General features: G+C 38.1%; 2 protein-coding genes across 5 annotated transcripts in view; both read right to left on the bottom strand.

Moving 5' to 3' along the window:
- Positions 1-19,805, bottom strand: part of LOC122081447 (probable cyclic nucleotide-gated ion channel 20, chloroplastic) — a 259,284-nt gene that overhangs the window by 200,996 nt on the left and 38,483 nt on the right. The window lies entirely within an intron of this gene.
- On the bottom strand, positions 4,060-8,402 carry LOC122081470 (uncharacterized protein At1g65710-like). 2 transcript variants are annotated; one of them, XM_042648627.1, is made up of 4 exons: positions 8,251-8,402; positions 7,285-7,917; positions 5,323-6,569; positions 4,060-5,218 (listed from the first exon to the last, which is right to left on the bottom strand). In XM_042648627.1, exons 3-4 carry the CDS (start codon positions 6,553-6,555, stop codon positions 4,283-4,285), a joined length of 2,169 nt encoding a protein of 722 aa, XP_042504561.1. In that variant the 5' UTR covers positions 6,556-6,569; positions 7,285-7,917; positions 8,251-8,402; the 3' UTR covers positions 4,060-4,282. The 2 variants fall into 2 exon arrangements, with proteins under 2 accessions (XP_042504561.1, XP_042504553.1); XM_042648619.1 differs by lacking the exons at positions 7,285-7,917; positions 8,251-8,402 and having other exon boundaries at positions 5,323-6,914.

The raw sequence follows: 19,805 nt of genomic DNA, 5'->3' as shown, positions 1-19,805 counted from the left end.
CCCTCATACCCATTAACTAATAAGGGAAGATGCATTCCCTTTTATCTCTTGTTGAGGTTGTCTTCAACCTCTAAATGCCAAACAAAAAGAGGAAGGATAAGGCTTACCTGTGATGGAGATACCTTCTTCCACTTTGATTGATTTTGTCCAAGATTTCAGACGAAGCGTTGTCACATCATACTCTATCGAATCCGACAAGAACCAATCACATACATTAATTGAACATAGAGTATTAAATCCCTTAAATCATATCTATTCGCTTATGGTGGGTTGTTGCTTGTGGGATTTGCTAATGTATGGAAAGGAAGGAGAGAGAATGAAGAAGGTATTGGAAGAGAGGGAGGAGTTTGTTGCTTTTCCTGTACAACCCAAATCAACCCTAACTCATAAAACCTTAAATCTGAATATGCCCTAATTTCTGATAGGGGGTGAAAGAATTGATATGGAAGATGGGTGAAAGGGGAATCCCTTCACTCACTACTTAATCGATTTGGTTTCTTTATGGTTAATACCTTTAAAGGGTAAGTTGGTCATTTTAAATTCACAAGTTTTAGTTTAATAACAAGGGTAAAATAGTTTTTTTATTCAACCACTAACAATAGACTAACACCGTCAGGTATCATTGGGCTTTAAGTAATATTTTCAAACTTTTGGTGTGTCAACTCTCAAGCTATCAAAAAAAAAAAAAAAAAAAAAAAAATCTCTTAAGCAATCTGGTATAAAGGGTGTCCAAGTAATTTGCTTCAAAAAATTTCTGAGCATTATCTTTCATTCATTCTCAGTTGGAGAAATATTAACCTTTAATGGAATCGTTTGCTTTAATTAATTATGTAAAAACAAATAAAAATTCCTTCAGTAATCATCTTTTAACCTGCAGGAATCATTTCAAGAAACCTAGTCTTGTCACACCAACATCCTGAGTTTGTTTAGCAGAAATCCGGATGTGGTTTCTACGTGAACTCTGTTTTTTTTTTTTTTGATGAACTTACGTGAACTCTGGTTTCATGTTTGATCATAAGAAAAAAGTTACGACTTTGAGCTTCATTTTTGCCATTGTTTTCTTCTTTTAGTTGATAAATTAACAAAAAAACCGAGCCCACATACTCTGCAGTCATTGCACCGGTTCAATGAGCATCGGGTGGCTGGGTGCATCTAGGCACACACCTCATGATTCTCTCAGCCGTCCAGATCCTCACTGCACTAGAGGATCCTCACTGCACCAGAGGATCTTTATACCAAAAAAAAAAAAAAAAAAAAAAAAAGTAATCAATAACACTTACCTTTGGTAGCTATGTACCCAAATTTATTTCATAAAAATACATTAAAAAATCTCAAAATTTGGAATTTTTTTGTTTTGCTGATTCCAATTTCTAAGATTTCAACTCATTCTGGCTGATTTTGCTCCAATTAGATTTTGAATTGGTTTTACATGATTAAATGTGTTTGAAGTTCAAACCTTTCTTGGTCTCAAAATTTGGATTTTTTTTGTTTTGCTGATTCCAATTTCTAAGATTTCAACTCATTCCGGCTGATTTTGCTCCAATTAGATTTTGAATTGGTTTTACATGATTAAATGTGTTCGAAGTTCAAACCTTTCTTGGTCGGATTGTGCATATCATACTATTTTTTTTTTTGCTAATGATGGGTATCCAAGCCTTCAGCCTGACTAGTCCTGCGGGCCCATATTGACCCCATAACTGCATGGACAAGGTCATACCGGGGTTGAATGAGAACCATTCAATTTTCACTGAAAGCAGTGAAGAGCACTAAACACTCCCGTGTGAGTGGCCCAAGGTGTGCCTAGTGGGAGTCGAACTTAGGATGTCCGAGTTTACGGCTCGTACCAAGTTCGTTGCTCGCCAACTGCGCTACCCCCTTAGGTTTTTGAGCATATCACTCTATTTTGAGCCATTAATCTTATTTTAACCATATCTCAATTAATATCAAATGGATCTGGACGGATTTGCTATCAAAATGAAGTTAAGATTAAAATGAGCTAATTTATAAGATATAAATTCCTTTACTAAAAAAAAAAACTAATAAGATACAAAGTAAATCCATTCTTATAGCCAAAGGCATCCAAATTTTTTGTTTTTGGTAGGAAAAGCCCAAGTTCTTTCAAGGAAAGGGAAAAAAAAAAAAAAAAAAACCGACATCTAATAATGTTTATAATACTATTGATTCTAGGCTTCAGGGCTGGTGGGTATTTTTTTGAAGGGCTAACGGATATTGATACCTCCCTATGGCTGCTCTTCAACAGTTCAAATTTTACAAACTGGAAAGAAAAGTCCCTTAAATCCAACAAAGAACTTAATAAACCCCAAGGCTAATTCTTATACTCATGTTGCATCAGTGACACAGGTGATTTCTAATCGCTTCATTTGTTGTTTGCTGGTTGTTGTACTCCTTTGGGAACTCCTTTGATTTTTACTTCCTGTGTGACCTTTGCATAACTAGAATTTAGGGTTGTGCATAAACATGATCCATTTCAGAAAATAATTGAGGCCTACCCAGCAATGCAAGAGGAGTGATCGGAACTTTGCCAAATAGCTATTATACATGATGTGTATACCCATCGGTGGATTGCCCAAATGGTTAGGGTGATTGGGGATTGTGTGGATAGGTGCATGGTCCCAGGTTCGACTCTTTATCTGTACATTTCCGATTTAAGTAGAGACCATGCCTCAAAAGGCTTTGGAGTAGGAGTTTTTTTTTTTGGATAAAGAGAAATTTCGTTGAAGATTGAAACTAGAGGAGCACAAGGCATCCTCAATACATAGATCAAGAAGCCAAGGAGTATAGTTTGGCCAAACTGTCTTACTAGTTATCGACAGAGCCTTCTGAGCTAGAGAGTGAGCAATGCCATTAGCCTCCCTAGAAGTAAAAAGAAAGATAAAAGATTCAAAATTGGCAGAGAAATGCACAATGTCTTAAAGGATAGGTAGCAGTTGCAGACCGGCGACTTCCCATAATTGAGGAGAAAGGAGATCGCCTCTTGACAATCAGATTCAACCTGTATGTGATAGAGACCAGCAGAAATAGCATAACTCAACCCTGCTCTGATCGCCATAGCTTCTCTAATAAAACTGTTGCTGAAAATTGCTGCCACTGAAACTGCAAAGATGAGAGCACCGGTGTGGTAAAAAGCAACATAACCAACACCCCCCTTTCTAAGCTTCCAAAGGAAGAGCTGCATCGCAGTTCAACTTAAACATATCCAAGGGGGGAGCTAGCCAACGAACTTGAGACTGCATAAAAGGATTTGAATGATGCTTTAGATGAGAATTGGTTGCTGCTCAGAACTCAGAGAATGCCATGTGAGCAGCTTGGATAACCTCCTCGAGGGATCAAATCCTTCTACCAAAACATAGATCAGTCCTAGCAATCCAAAGCTTCCAGCAAATAAAGGAACATAAACTGAGAGATTCGGCCACTCTATTCTTATCCAGCTTTAAAAGGTCATCCCAACTGACCAACAACTCATGTAATTTAGGAGTACTTGTAGTTGAAACAGAGAAGGAAAGAGTGCTCCCAAACCAAAAAGCCTTGCGAAAGAACAATCAAGCAAAATGTGATTGTTGGTTCAGATGTACAGCCACACCGCTGGAAGGATGGGTCGATTGGGATGCGATGAGAACAGAGATCAGCGCTAGATGCAAGCCCCTCAACACAGGACCTCCAAATAAATGAATTTATTTTTGGCAAAGTCTTACATGTCCATATCCTTTTCCAAACACTATCAGGGATCAATTGTCACTCACGCACACGAGAAGAAGAAGCTTGCGGATTGGAGGCCTCATTGCGTAGGTTTGATTGGAGGTGATACGCTGTTTTAAATGAGAAGACTCCAGTCCGAGAGGCACCCCAAACTTGGTGATCTGCTCTAGGAATCAGACAAAGATGAATTTTCAAAAGCTCCTCTATAGCCGAAGTAGGAGTTGACATTCATCAATTTAACCAAAAGAAAGCGTGATATGATATTTCCTGAAGAATATAGCCCTAATATAGGAAGAGTTAGTTGAAACAAATTGTATAGTGTCTATTTCTGCACATTAAAGGTGTAAAAGTAGAAGATTCATTTGTATCTGATATAAATTGATAGATAGCTCCTCAGAAAATCCACAGTGCTTGTATCAATTGCCATGAGGCCCATGACTAGAGATGAACCAGAAGTACAATTATACAGACACTAAAGAGACATGAGGACATTGCTTGGTCTCTGCAGATGTACCACCCGAGAAGTTCCAAGTTTGAAACTTTAGACACACTGCAGAGACAAACCTTAAGATGAAGCAGCTGCAACAGCAATAGGAGTTGTCTGTCTTTTCCTCCCATTTTGCATCACAGTGGGTAAGGGAGTCCCCTCATTACCACATTGCTTTGATCTCCTTCCACCCATTTGAATTTCTCTGGTGGGTTCCGAAAATGCCTGCTTCTGACAGCCTGAGGGACTTGACCTTCGTTGCTGCTCCTTTTCTACCACTTCATCTCCATTATTTGACTGTGAACTCCAACGCTCAGCTGAATCAGCTGAATTGGGATCCCACGAAGATGAAGCCCAGTGTTGATTCAGGAAGCTGTTGCTTCCGGAGGATTCTTGCTGTTCCATCTCTCCTCCCATTGCACCCCTCCTCACAGTGACGTACTTGTGGAGGCTTGGTTCCATTAGATCATTAATCAGCCCAACCTCAGATTCCAAAAATGGGCCCTTGGATTCCATCCTCTTCTCAAAATGGGAATTGCAGGTAACATTTTTCTGTGATCGATCTGCTTCAGAGATTCTGTCATCCGAGAAAACAGAAGAGAGATTGGAACTGGTACATGAATTGAGATCCGCAACTGCTTCAAGAATGGAACAGGCCTTGGTAACGCAAGGTGGGAGAGAAAAACCAGTCATGTTCTGTTGGTGGAAATTTTGTATGTCTTCTAGAAGCATTGAAGCATAGGATGTAGGATTCAGGAGTGTGTCAAGGTTGAGATCAAGGTCTCTTGACCTCCTAGAGGACCTGCTTCTCGTTATGGTTTGGGGTTTCAGGTCATCAGCTCCAGTGGCTGCGACTGTTACAGCAACCTCACGTTCTTCTACTACACGCTGCTGCTCCTTTGCTTTGCAACCCATGCCATTGTTCTCTCGTAGGCCTCTGATATTATTGTCATTAGCTCCTTTAGTCCCTGGTGGATGTTCTGTGAATACTCCATTTTTTCTCTCATCAGGTTTCTGCATTTCAACCTCAATTAAGTTAATAACTGAATATTTCTATAATCGATAGTCGTCCTGGAATACAGCAATATAAGGACACAAAGGGAAAGATATAAGCTCACCACGGACTGAAGCTGGGATAGTTTCTTTGTCAGTCCTTCCTCAGAACCTTCTCTGTTCCTCTGTAATTTGTTGAATGTGGCCTTGCTCAAGGAAACTTGTTCATTTCTCAGAATGTTCTCGTCGATATCACTCATTGGATTTCTTCTGTAAGGAGAATGTTCTGCTTTCTTAGACGAGTTGCGACTCAGGGAGGGCACCTGTTGGCCGTTCTCGTTTGGTGCTCTAGTGTTAGCAGGAGACTGTGAACGTGGTGATGATGCGGTCCTAAGGCCACCTCCATTCTCGCCACTTCTCTTCCCAGAAACCCGTTTGATTCCCGTACCAGGATCTGGGATGGAAGTGCTCTTTTCCTTGGAAACAGAAGCAGGCACTGACACCATCCTTCCTGGCCTAGATTTGTCAGGGCCAGGATTAGATGCAGGGCCGGTGACAGCAGTGGGATTTTCTGACCTACCAGGGGAGCGACTGACCCTCCTCCCACTGCCACTGCTTCGCCTCCTTTCTTCAGCAGAGGGAGAAACGTGGTCTCTGCTGCTGGAGCGCTTGTAATCGACATCCTTTTCTCTGCTGGGGGTTCTCCTGTGGCTTCGAGAAGGCCTAGATTGGCGTTGGTACAATTGTTGCTTTTCCTCCTCATCCTCCTCTGCTTCATCGTCAGCATCGACATTGCTCCCTTTCTTCTTGTTGGAATCGTCGTGATCAAAATCATAGCTTCTCTTAGAACCAGAGTATTTCCTGCTTCCGCTGCTGCCGAGGCCACGAGAATTATTGTTGTTGCTGTTTTCTGAAGTACCAGGAACCTTCCCAGAGGAGCTTCTGCTTAGCCTTCCGCACTGTATCAGGATTGCATCCACTTCTTCTTTTGTGCAGCTTGATGTCCTCATAGTTGCCGTGCTTCCTACGTTAGTTTCGTTGACATGGCTTCCATTGCTGTTGAACTCGTCTTTGACAGTATTTCCTGCTTCTGCTCCTTTTTCTTCAGGGCGTCTTTCATGACTTTTCCGCTGTTTTATGAGGAATACCTCCTTCTTCACGATTTCTTGGACTTGTACTGCCTTCTTCTGCTCTCTTCGGTCCTCTTTTTCAGCTTTGCAAGTCGGAACTGATGGTGGAGCATCTGCGTTGTCAATAGCTGAAGAAGGAGAGGAGCCCTTCTTGTTTAGGCAGCCACTCATTGTGCGGGTAGAATCTGTAGAAGGAGAGGAGCCCTTCTTGCTTAGGCAGCTACCCATTGTGGGTGTAGAACCTGTAGATAGAGAAGGTTGGAATCTAGGAGGGAAGGGTTCAAGAATTTTAAAACAAACTGAGCTAAGAAAGGCGAATAAAAGGGGATATCAGAGAAGAGACTTCAAAGTTAGAGAAAGATCGATTAAAAGGATGGCTTCGGTGGCTCGGTGCGCGAGAAGCACTTGCTGTATAGATGGTGGGTACTTTTTTTCGATTTTAAGGAGAGAGAGAGAGGTGTCCGCAATCTACAACGCAAATTCAAATTTTAAGAACAGGCGGGATATTGTTTCAGTTATCGAGAGAGAGACGTTAGACTTGTCCCCGCTCGGTCAGACTTCTGACCCAATTTTATTTTTTCTTTAATAGTAAATTATTAACGTCTCTTACCAAAAAAAAAAAAAATTATCAACGTCTTTGTTTTAGTCGTTAGCTCTTATGTTTTGAATTATCTCCGTAACGGCTATTTACCTCGGTGCCGGGACGGGGAAGTTATTTTAGGAAGATGATTCAAATTTTGGGATTTTTTTTTGGTCTTTAAGAAGAAAATATATATTTGTAGATTTATTTGTTAAGAAAATTACTTGATTACCCATTTTTGAGTTTTTCTTTATAAAATTACCCAACTTATGTTTCAGGTAATAAAAATATATTGTTTTAAGATTGTGTCTATAAAATTATCCAAAACAGTATTCATCTCTCAAATGAAGAGTTTTTTTGACAGTTTTACCCCTCACCTATTCGATGCACATCCTTCCCAGTCCTTCAATAGCTTCACCACTCACATTTTCCTATTGTTGGATCTACCTTTGCCATGGTGTCGATTTCCTACTATTTATCAAAACCATATGAAGTGAGACAGCAAAATAAATGATAAAAAGCAAAGAGACAAAAAAAAAAAAAAAGCATTGGTCAAGTAGAATGAAGTCTGGACTCTGGAACAAGAGAGTTACAGACCCTCTAGACCAACAAGAGAGAGAAAACAAATATAGACCGCTCAATGACGAAAAAATAAAAATACGATGAGCCAGTAGTTTGGGGCTTTTAGGGTTACTATGACGAAAAAATAAAAATAAAAAATGGACAAAACCCTTTCTTCTTCTTCTTCTTGTCACCACACTCATCCCTAACCCCTGCTTATTTTTCTTCCTCCTGCAATCCAACCGTCCACCTCCCAACATCTCACCCCAGCAGTTGCCATTGCCCAACACCTCACCCTTGCCGTTGCTGCTCCCCCACAAACCCACCCTTGCTTCACGACCATGTCGCCCCCAATCCACCGTAGGGTCCTTGTAGAATCATGGCAGATCACCTCTTGCCACTGCTACTCCCTCACAAACCTATTGTGATTCAACATCCAAATGCAATTCCTGCAAAGAAACAACAGGAACAAAAATCAAGACAATAGTAAAGCCCAATTGAAAAAAAAAAAAAATACTACAAGAATGCATAGGAAAAAGAAATCGAATCCCCTGTTTAGACTCTCCTTCATAGATTCGCACTTTGTGGCAACAATCTGGCGTGTACAAAGACCCATTCCGATCATCAATTTAAAAATAAACGGTGATTTATCGGATTTGTGAAATAGGTATATGAATTGGTGATCCTTTTGGTTTGTGAGATGCCATGATTAAGCTTGGTGCATTATTTCATTGATATGTAACACAATATCCAACTAATATGGGGAAAAAGAAGGAAAGTACCATAGGGATTTTACTAGCGTTCTGATTATATGCCCTTCGGAGTGAATGTATGACGGCGATGCTCGTGGGAGTGTTCGCAAGGGGTGGTGTGGTAGGTTTCAACAAGGAAAGACATTCGGGAGGGAGAAGGCTTAGATGAGGTCACGGGTTTGTCGAGAAGAGCTTGTTGTTACGGTTGCAGTTGCAAGGGAGTGGGTGGGTGGGTGGGTGGGTGGGTGGGTAACTGAAGAATTAGGGGTAGAATGGTAAAAAAACATACATGATGGAAGGAAATTCACTGTTTTGACTTTTGTAAACCCAAACTCAAAACAATGTATTTTTATTAAGTAAAACATATATTGGATAATTTTGTAAAGGAAACCCAAAAGTGGATAATCAAGTAATTTTATTTTTTTTTAAGTGAAAAATCTTGTTGAAAAAAGAACTAAGAGATAACTCTGATTACATCACCTTGATAGTAACATATAAGAATATAGGCTATACTTGTAACAAAACGGTCTTGTTTCTTAATGTATATACTTTTTTTTTTGGTAAGATTTCTTAATGTATATACACTTCCCAATAAAAGGTGACACCAACCAATTCCCAATTGCCATTTGAAATCCCTGTGCTTCCTTCCCAGCTGGTGCTAGTGCTGGTGCTGGTGCATGGATCCGGTTCCTCTTCATAGAGGGCATCACCAAATAGTGACCATAGGGCCTGCACATGTGACATGTGTTCTTGAATGATCCAACGGTCCACATCTTTTTCTACAAAAATTCCATCCATGAGAGCTTTTCAATCCAAATCCAAGCACTTCTCTATCGGATCCTTCTCTCACAGCTTGAGCTTTCAAATCCATCAGAATATCCCAACTTTTCCAATTTTTCTGTGCTCGGATAGGCCACGTTCGAGCCCTCTATTCATTAGAAAGAAAGAATGTTTCGATAGCGGTTGAAACCATAGTTAGTACATTCACGTATTTTTGTTGTATCCGAATGTTTCAATAAAAAAATCGTAATTTGGTGTATCAATCCAAAAATTTTGTATTATACGAGTATTCTATTGGTACTCGTATTATACACGAATAAAATGCATATAATATATTTTATACTTATTAATATGTTTACTTTGTGGGGGGGGGGGGGGGAAACAAATTTAACCCCAAAAGTTAAAATGATACTTTCTCTTTCCTTAGGTTTCTCAATTTTGAGAAAAAATGTGGATGACACGCTTCTCTTTTCTTATTTTATTAATTCCAATCACTCTTTTCATATTGTCCCTTCCTCTTTCCTTTATATCCTTTTACCGTTTATTTAACTTCATTCCAAACTTGTTCTAAATCTATTAATCAAATACCATATGTGTCCACCATTTTGTTCCTATCCATTAGCTTATTATGTCTACTTAATTATAATTTTTCACCCAATTTAAAATCTTACCTTAATTATGAATCTGTCGTTGGTTATTACGATTGAATTATTGAATATTTGAATGAGCTTATACGTGATCTAATTCTGATTTTAGAATTTAAATCCGCATTAGTAAGGGTTGTTGTGGATTTTCTTATTTGATAAGATAATATCAATGATGATATTTTAATTTGTTAAATGATTATCTATATGCTATTATTATTATTATTATTGTGACAAATATATGCTATTATTTTGCTATGATAGATTTGGTTAAAATCAATTAATATTAGATGTAACAAAAAAAAAAAAAAACATTTTGAGAAATGATTCCTAACATTGGATTTAAGTGTTCATGAAAGCATGAGATATTAGAATTTAATTATAAACAGTAAATTTTAATTCATTCTTAATACCAAAATATACCCATACTTTTTATCTCGGATTTTTACATAGCAACCGTATTAAACATGTTTCGTATCATTGCCGTGTGTGTTTTATTACACCAAATTTCTGAAAAGTATTATTACTATATGACCCATTTAATTGTCATACGTATCTGTTCCCATATTATTGCCGTCCCCAAATTTACTAACTATGGTTGAAACTTAGGAACCCCCTTCTCCCTTAAGGTTAACTTTATGGGGCAAGTTCGCATATGAAGAACAAAGCAAGTTGGGGCAAAGGACGGTCAAACCAGCACCACTACCGGCCACCGCCGAAGACTGGTTGCGATGGATTTCATAAAAGGCTCTCTTTTGCAACTATTTCATCAGAAAACCCAAGCCCAAGGCATCTCGTCTGACTTGGCAGAGATGGTTTTAGTTTTCCCAACTGGGCTAAGTCGATTTGGCCAAAGATTTTGCGTTGGGAGAATCCAATCAATAGGAAATAGATGAATATTCTGGCCAACGGTGCGAAGATGAAGAAGGAGAAGAACAGGAGGAAGCTACTCATGAGAAGTGCTTGGGTTTTGTGTTGAAAAGCTCTCATGGATGGGTTTTTTTTGGGGTGGGGGAGAAGATATGGACTGTTGGATCATCCAAGGACACATGTCACATGCGTAGGCCCCTAATGGGTACTTCATGTGAGAACATAATCCAATCTTTATAGCCAGTGGATAAAAACAATATTAACAGAAGAAAAAGCTCTAAAATTTAAAGAAACATTTAGTCCACAGTCTACTAATCCATATTTTGCATACTTCCATATACGTCTATAATTCCGCCTCAGGAAGCGAGGTTCCATGATCAAATTTTAGTCGTTGCACCTAACTTCTTGGGGCCACTGCACTAGAGTTTCTATCTCGGACTGACCCGATCTTGTGTAAACGGTATCACAGTGATCATAGGGACTAGTTGAGTCAAAGATCAGATACCCTGGGTAGAAAAAAAAAATATACATCTATAATTCCCCACATATGTATATATACATAGCCACTACCACGAGGTCCACTAATCCACAATCCACAAACTTACAAGACATTAATAGAAATGACGAGTTCACAAGCACAGAACAAAACGCTAAGTAGTCAATGCAATTGTGACCATGATTGAAACTATTTAGATCTTCATATCATTACCCATATCGAATATTCCAATAAATTACCTTTCTGTACGAGATCTCAGCTCAATCCTTGGTCCATTGCAACTCATGATATTACATTCTAATCCATTACACATCTCTAAAAAATCACAAGTCTGAATTATTTTTTTGGTAAACAATCACAAGTCTGAAATAATCAACCGAAAGATCAATCCAATGTTAGATTGAAAAACTGAACCTTACTGGTGGGTCTCTCTGATCTGTACTTCTAAACCCTTCTCCCTACCCTTTTTGTTCTTTCTCTACAAAGAAAATAACTTAACAATGTTGAACTGTGAAGGATATCAATTCAACGAAGCCGTAAGATTACAAAATGTATAGAGTAAATTACAGTGCCCTCCCTGGAGAATCTGACAATGTCAAGGTACTCCCAAGCTAGAAAAGTATTACTTCTAATGACACTGCATTAGAGGTTAGACGTTATGTGATGACATCACCGATTTATAATTTTTGAAATGGCCAAATTAGCCTCAAAATGGTTAAACGTGCAAATCTACCTTTCTCCCCATTAACGTAACATCTTGCTGCTCTCAGTTAATCCTTCTCCCCAATCTCTAATGGCCCTAAAATGAAAGCCTGGGATAGTCTGTAACCTCCCTGGCCACAATTGCGGCCCCAGCTACAATTGCGGCCCCAGCTCCATCTCTGGCAATCAAGTTGTAGGTGATGAGAGAACATCTAAGCTGTTGAGTCGTATTAGAATGAGTATTAGAATGATACTATCCTTAAGGTTTTTAAACGCCCCTAATTATGCAACCGGGTTGACCATTGCGTTTATACCTCTAAGATAAAATAATTTCCAATCACATAAGGTGCACTCCAATATATGATTACACGGAGAAGTCCAAAGGCTATACTCATTATCAGACACAAAGAGACTTGGAAGAACAGAATATAGAGTGGGAAGAACAAAAACACTTGCTAAAAACCCCTTGTCCAATTTTCAGTCCATCTATAAAATATATAGACAATGCACCTTTTCACGTATGGGTATATCTATTCATATACAGATGTGTCTGTACGTGTAAAGCATCCTTGTATACGTGCTTGTATGTGTACAACTATCCTCGTACACATACAAGTGTGCCTGCACACCCCTATATAGGTGTAGACCACACCTACACTCATCATTGGCACGAGAAATATTTAGAAAATTTGACAAAAAATCCAACAATCCCCCACAAGTTTCAAAGTATTCAAAAAACAGAACACAGATAATGAGTATATTAAACATAATAGGACACATCGTTGCAAGTGTCTTCAGGACTTGAACCTACACTAAGTCTGATGAATTACGCTACAAAGTACTGGTGAAGTCAGACTTCTTGAACCTTTCCTCATTTGTGTAACCGACTAGCTGACAATCCATATCCGACCAGTCGACTTTCGTGACATCTCTTTCATGAAAAAATTAGACATTTTTAACTGGCCTTGTCTCCTATCTTGGTCTCGGATGTTTAGAGAATTCGCTTTAAAATTTTAATCGGTAGGCGGCCTCACCTCCTACATCAATTTAGGCCAGCTCATAGTGTGCACCATAGTTAATACACCTCCATATTTCATGAGATTTGACTTGATTAAGAGTCTATAACTCATCCTCCTTTCATTGTGGTGGTACTACTTTCCCATTTAATAAGAATGAACAAATATTTTAGTAGTACTAGACAGATCATCTAGTGACTTCGTTTGTACCATTTGAACCTAATTCAGGAATTTACCTCTTTACATAGGTTGAGTATTTATCACATGACATATGACACAAGCCCTTAGTGCTCATTCCTTTAGATGGTATCACCTTAGTGATCTAAGGTTATATACAAATCATAGACATATTATCTTCTTGATTACATAGAGTTAATAACTCTATCTCACTAGCCTCACTATATATATACATCTAAAGCATGCATATATATATATATATACACGTTCTCGATAATTTAATATTGTCTTTCATTTTTTGATTCGCCATTTTTTCAATCCAATACAATTATGGTGAAATTTGTAGTCAAGGTTTATCTTATTGATTCCATGAATTACCTTAACCAACACATGTTTGGACATGCCACTTTTGGATCAAGAAAATATTCAAACATTTAAAAAATTAAATCTTAGGCATATCTGCTAGATTCTATTTCAAGTAAAGACTAACCATCTTATTTTAATTATCTCCATAAGAAGAAACTCATCATACAAATATATGCACTCACAAGAACCCCCACATTTTGGGCTCACCATATTCACATATAAATGTTAATAGCATAATAAAATGATAATAAAAATAATGCATATAGTGGGACATTTAAAACACCCACACAACTATAACATCTTGTAACATAGTAAACAAGTACTACCATTTTCATATTACAATTTCATATCGCATAGCCATACACGGTTAACTCATGTGGTTCCATGCATTAATGATTTCAGATACACATAATTTCAGATATTTGTAAAACTGAAATTAAAATCCAAATAATAGGCAATAATTAATACTCATGCCAGACTATATATATCCCCCACAATTTCATGTTTACAAAATACTTATTTGCAAAAACTATTGCACCATCAAAGAATCATTGGGATAGCTTAGACGTACATGACCTTACATATAGTCTACTTAGATCAAAGATCAATTGTACATTACATGACTCAAATAGCCAATATGTCCAACGTATTCTCAATCATAACCGGTTTACTTAACCTACTAATCCCAAATGAAAGTCAATTTTTATTTTAAACATGAAATTCATACAATTCAGCATGTAAACTTTTTGTATCATCCTTACTAAAAAACTTCTTGTTTCATAATTTTTTTAGTTTTAGATCTCCATTGAGTCACCACATAACAACAATTGAATTCACATGGTTTAGGAACATACTCAAACCCCAATTTTAATAATTGGATTTAGATATAAAAATAAATGTCATTAGAAGAATAAGCACGCATGACTTGCCCCCTTTGTTGACCATATTTTAAGAACATGAAATGGGTGTTGGGATCAATCAAGGCTGATACCGATTCAATCCTGATCCTGATTGGCCTAGATCGGCCATCAATGTTCCTGGATTTATTTATTTATTATTATTACCCTTCATTTGCTCCGATCGACCAATATGGTATCGATCAAGACTGATACCAATCTGATCCCACCGATTCAGTCCAATCCGTTCTGAACCATGACTCTTAACAACCATCAACCAAAACATACAACATAATCATTGACAATCATACACAAAGAACTGTTTCATAGGTTCAAAAATACCTTCTACATGCACCCGGGAAAATTAGTTTTACCTAAACTCACTTCAAATTCATAGGAGAGTGATTTGAAACCAGTATTAAACAACCCTTAAATTAACGTGTTTTTTAAAGCTAACCATTCTGTAATGACATATATTAAACAATCATTTAATTGTTAATAATGTCGGCCAAATACTCATAGTTAGGCTGACACTTTAATCCGTATTGATTCACTCATTAAGTACAGATCAAGAATTGGAATCAAATAGTACTAATATCGATCCAATCCAACCGATTTAGACCAATATAACCAAGCCAAACAGTAGTGCAGCCATCGTTTCACTGCGACTCCCGAGAACCAAAGCCAACAGTCGCACCTATATACAACTCAACCACCACAAAATCCGATAATGCAACTGTTTTGTACATTACTACATTCTGATAATAAGATTCTAATGAAAAGAATAGACAAAATGGCAAAAGAAATAAATTATGAAAATAGATTTCTTTAAACCATCCCAATTCTTTTGAAGACCACCACTTGTCCTTTAACCACTATACCAAAAGAACTGTTAAGTTTGTCTCGAATTCTTGACCCGTTTTGAAGATTGACCCGATCCGACATATTTTGGTGGTGAATGGAAAATTTTCTGAGATCTGTGATGGAAGCAGAGGGGTATGGTTCGACCTCGACCCGATGGGTCGACCCGCTATTTGGAGTATATATAATGTACTGTTGCTTGTTGAGAAAGTCATTGTATTCCAGGGTTTTCACGCAGTTATGGTTTCAGGACGAGTTTTTCCTCACCGCTGCTAGGGTGTAATTTCTCTTCTGTATAATGACTCATCTTCTTCTTCGCCCGAGGACGTAGCACACCACCCTGGTGTGTGAACCTCATTAAATCTCTGTCATACGAATCTATTGTTTCTTTATTATTCGTGTTTCTTGGTGTTTGATCTAACAAGAACCATTTCAGGTGTGATGTTGTGGGCCTTGTGGTTTCATGCATATCAACCGTTCCATGAAACCACCCACACAAGGACCCTTCTGTATTATAATATTATAAACACAGAATCTCTCTCACTTCCGTAAAGCACAGACTACTGCACTTGCCTTATTATGTTATTGTCATCCTTGCGGATGTTCGATGGCAACCATAATCCTAGAGAGAGCGAGAGAAAGCATAGTGACATAAATTCATGACCGACAGTGGGATATGTTAGTTCAAAGTGAGAATCAGTACAGAGAACCAGAATTCTTGTATTCAAAAGAAATCCCACCAAATCATCACTTGACCCCGATCCCCCTTGTAAAAAAAAAAGGGTTCCAAATAACCCATTTCATGGATTCATCTATTTAGCGTCTAAAAATCTTTAACAGGTTGATTAGCTTATACCCAGTGATTTAAAAAACTTAAGCTTTTTAGAAAAATAATAACGGGTTGAGTATAAGACTTTGTTGGTGTATGATGTCTTGTATTCTGTCACAGTTTAATCCAGGGAGTACTGGTGCAGCACCTAGACAGGCAGGACGGCGGTCCCGCTAGCCGGTTAGCGGGCCGTGGGGGTTGCAAGGGGGGCAGGAGGCCCTTGCATAGCAGGGGGTGTAGGGGGGCGCATCCCCCCGCTCGAATTTTTTATTTGAGAGCAATTGTAGTTTAATCCGGATTAGGGTTTTTTCGCTATATATTTGTAGCGAGGGTTTCTTTCTCTGTAATGCAAGCAATACTGAGAGGTGTGAGGACGAGTGCTGTAACCCTATTCTCCATTGATAGTGAAGCAGGATCTCATCTCACCGGGGACGTAGGCAACCTTGCCGAACCTCGTAAAATCCGTATGCATTGTTTGTTTTGTTTTTCCACTATCTTCTGCATCGTTTTAGGGTTGTGTCTCTACAAACTTATCTGAATATGTTGTGATTGCATTGGATGATGTACAAATTCATAGTATCGTAGTAATCCTTCTTCTTGAAACAGGAATAAATAGATTTTGAATTGAGTCGTATCAGAATGATACTATCCTTAAGGCTTTTAAACACCTCTAATTGTGCAACCGGGTTGACCATTGCGTTTTATACCTCCAAGATAAAACAACTCCCAATCACATAAGGTGCACTCCAATATGTGATTACACAGGGAAGTCCAAAGGCTATACTCATTATCAAACACAAAGAGACTTGGAAGAACAAAAACACTTGCTAAAAACCCCTTGTCCAATTCTCAGTCCATCTATAAAATATATAGACAATGCACATTTTCACGTATGGGTATATCTGTTCATATACAGATGTGTCTGTATGTGTACAAGCATCCTTGTACACGTGATTGTATGTGTACAAGCATCCTCATACACATACAACTGTGTCTGCACACCCCTATATAGGTGTGGACCACACCCACACCCATCATTGGCACGAGAAATATTTAGAAACTTTGACAATAAATCCAACACCATAGACTCTGTTTAGGGCATCAAGCAGAAAAGCATGATCCCATTCTTCTTCCTTACCCATTTATGCAACTTTGGGGTTTATTTCTAGTTTCCTTGAACAATGGCCTCATTGATGGCTAGTTGTGGCTAGAGAGAAATGAACGTGGTCCTTTAGATTCATGAGACCAACTGGGATCTCCATTAGAGAGTCCCAAACCTCTGCCCAACCTTCGAATCATCCCCTTGAACAACCTAACTCCTTGAACAAGAGGGGTTTGGGTCGTTAGGGTTTTTTGATTGTGGGGATTTGATGGAAGAAATCGTGTAGGAGATGATTTGGGTTTTGCAAGTGGAACTGCATGCCTGGTCTTATGTTGGCTCCAATGGTGAAGAGACCCACAAAGATGAAAGAACTAGATCAGCTTAATCGAGATGTTGAAGGAGAGGATAAAATGGTCATTTTATATTTTAAGTTCACTCCATCGCTCTAAAAAGGGGACCAATGTAATATTTTTCAAACGTGAGGATTCTGTGATATTGTCAAATCTCCAAGGGATGTCACTGTAATTAACTCAAATATACATGATAAGAACAAAAGATGGCAACTGTACAAACATTTTAAAAAATAGAATCCACTGGTATGACTCAACTGTTCAAGGAAAAGCCATCACTTGAATTAGATGGGATCAAAGTATCACATTAATCTGATAATGATTTTTCATCAAAGGTTTAGGAATTTATCTAAACAACTGTTTTAGAGTTCTAAACTGAGTAAACACGAACAATAGTTTCATCTTCTCTAGAAATCCATCTATCTTTGTAAGCTGCAAGAACATGGATTTTTGGAGGATCTACTGTGTCTGGTCTATTCCAAAGGTGCAACATAGGTTCCTGATTGAAAGAAGCTCGAAAGTTCATTTAAACTCTTAATCACTTATTGAAGTTAGGAACTATTACATTCCTTCAAGGATTAAATAAACCCAGAAAAAACCAGAAAAATCTCCTAATTTAACTCCTGTAATCTCCAATAGGAAATAAACTATTACTACAAAAAAGGGGGGGGGGCAGACCAAGACAACCATTCCCATAGACAAATAGCATTTCATTGTTTTCATAGACAATCTTTAGTTAACTTTTCTAATGTCATTTAATAGGCTCTGATTTTTTGCTTCACCCATGCAAGCTGATTTTGAAATTCATGACTTCCACACACACACACACACACACAGCCTTGCTTATAAGCTATGGCTGAAGCAATTCAGGTCACTTCAGCCTTGTTTATAAGCATGACCAATTTGGCTGGCTTTCTAATTCAGAATTAGTTCTAAAGTGTGATTTACTGAATTTCTGAAATATGTCAAGAAACACTACAATTTCTGTTTCATTTTGTGGGTTCTTGTTGAATAGTTTGAATAGTTGCAATAGGATGTAGTGTATGACAGACCTGAACCAATGGTTTTACTGTTTCAAGTGGTTGGAGAATTGGTCTGTTGAAAATGATATCCTGAAGCTCTTGGTATGATTGTCTATAAAAAGCTCTAGGAACTCTATATATTTAATTGTGATTCTTATGGTGATTTAAAGATTCGTGACAATTTCCTTTTAGATCGGTATCCAAAAAAATTGGTGATTGCATCATGAAGATAGTTGGAGGCCTTGGTTTAAAATATGTTTGCAAGAATAAGCACTAGTACTGGAACCTTTTTTAGTTACTAAAAATGAACTAATGAAAGGAATGTGGGTGATTCAGCTGAGTAGCTTTGTCGTCGGAAGCTATTGGAGGTGCAGTTTTGAACCATTAAATCACAGGTTATATGGATGAAGTGGACAAAGATGTACTTACCCATGTAATCATTCTCAATTTTGGTGGATGGTTATTTGGCAATCCTTTTCATTTTTTAGGGGCATCAACATTGGACCTTATTTTGCTATCCAGTATCCTTGTGGTAATTTGCAGAACCGGTTCGGTAATCAACGGCTCAGAAGATAGTTGGAGACCTTGTATGCGGTGGGTCATAATGTATGCAGCCTTACCTCCACTTTGTAGAGGTTGTTTCCTTGTCCAAACCTACGATCACTAGGTTGCAATTGATTGCCAAGACTGCTCTTTAATATTTGGGCTTCAGGAATCTCCATTATTTGGTCAGCAACATAACTGAACAAGTTTCATTTTACACTTTGTAAATTTAATTATTTTAATAGTTTTAAAATAAACTATTAAGAAAAAACCTTAATAAGTCGGTTAGAGCAATTGGGATGTGCTGTCGTTGGTTACAAGCTTTTTAAAATTTTACATCGATTTTACATCTAACCAAACAACTTTGGTAAATTAATTTTACTTCACTTCCGTCGCAACCAAATGACTCAAAAGGGAAAAAAATCCCTTCACTTCCCTTCCCATTTCCCTGGCAACCAAACAGAGCCTCAACAGCATCTATTAAGTGAAAAATGTCTCTATTCCTTCTCTTGAACTTAAAAGACTTTACCAAAGCCATGGTTATGTCATTCAACTTCATTTCTTGAAAGCATGATTTCTGAGCTCTAAACCTTGAGAAGGTTGTGAATAAGACCTCGACACAAGGAATTACCAAGGTCCCCCATGATTTGTTCCTTTTATATTTCGGTTTAGTTTCTCTTCAATTCAGGTCAGTTTATACGCCTTATAGTAGGTTGTGACTCCCCTGTTAAACAGTCTATTTTCTTCTTGTTTTAATCTGTCACATCTCTTATTAGTAGTCAGTTTCCTCTAAAATTTGGTAGCTGAGTTTTTGTTATCATTTTCGTACACACTCTGATTTCTGAGGTTATTGTATCCCATCTTCCATGGAAACAGCCTCTCCTGTGAAGCAAAGGGTAAGGCTGCATACACTTGCCCCTCCCATACCATG

The sequence above is a fragment of the Macadamia integrifolia genome, chromosome 1 (assembly GCF_013358625.1).
Source record: "Macadamia integrifolia cultivar HAES 741 chromosome 1, SCU_Mint_v3, whole genome shotgun sequence".
Taxonomy (NCBI): domain Eukaryota; kingdom Viridiplantae; phylum Streptophyta; class Magnoliopsida; order Proteales; family Proteaceae; genus Macadamia; species Macadamia integrifolia.
The sequence above is the reverse complement of the archived record's forward strand: the minus strand, read 5'-3'. Positions and strand labels throughout refer to the sequence as shown.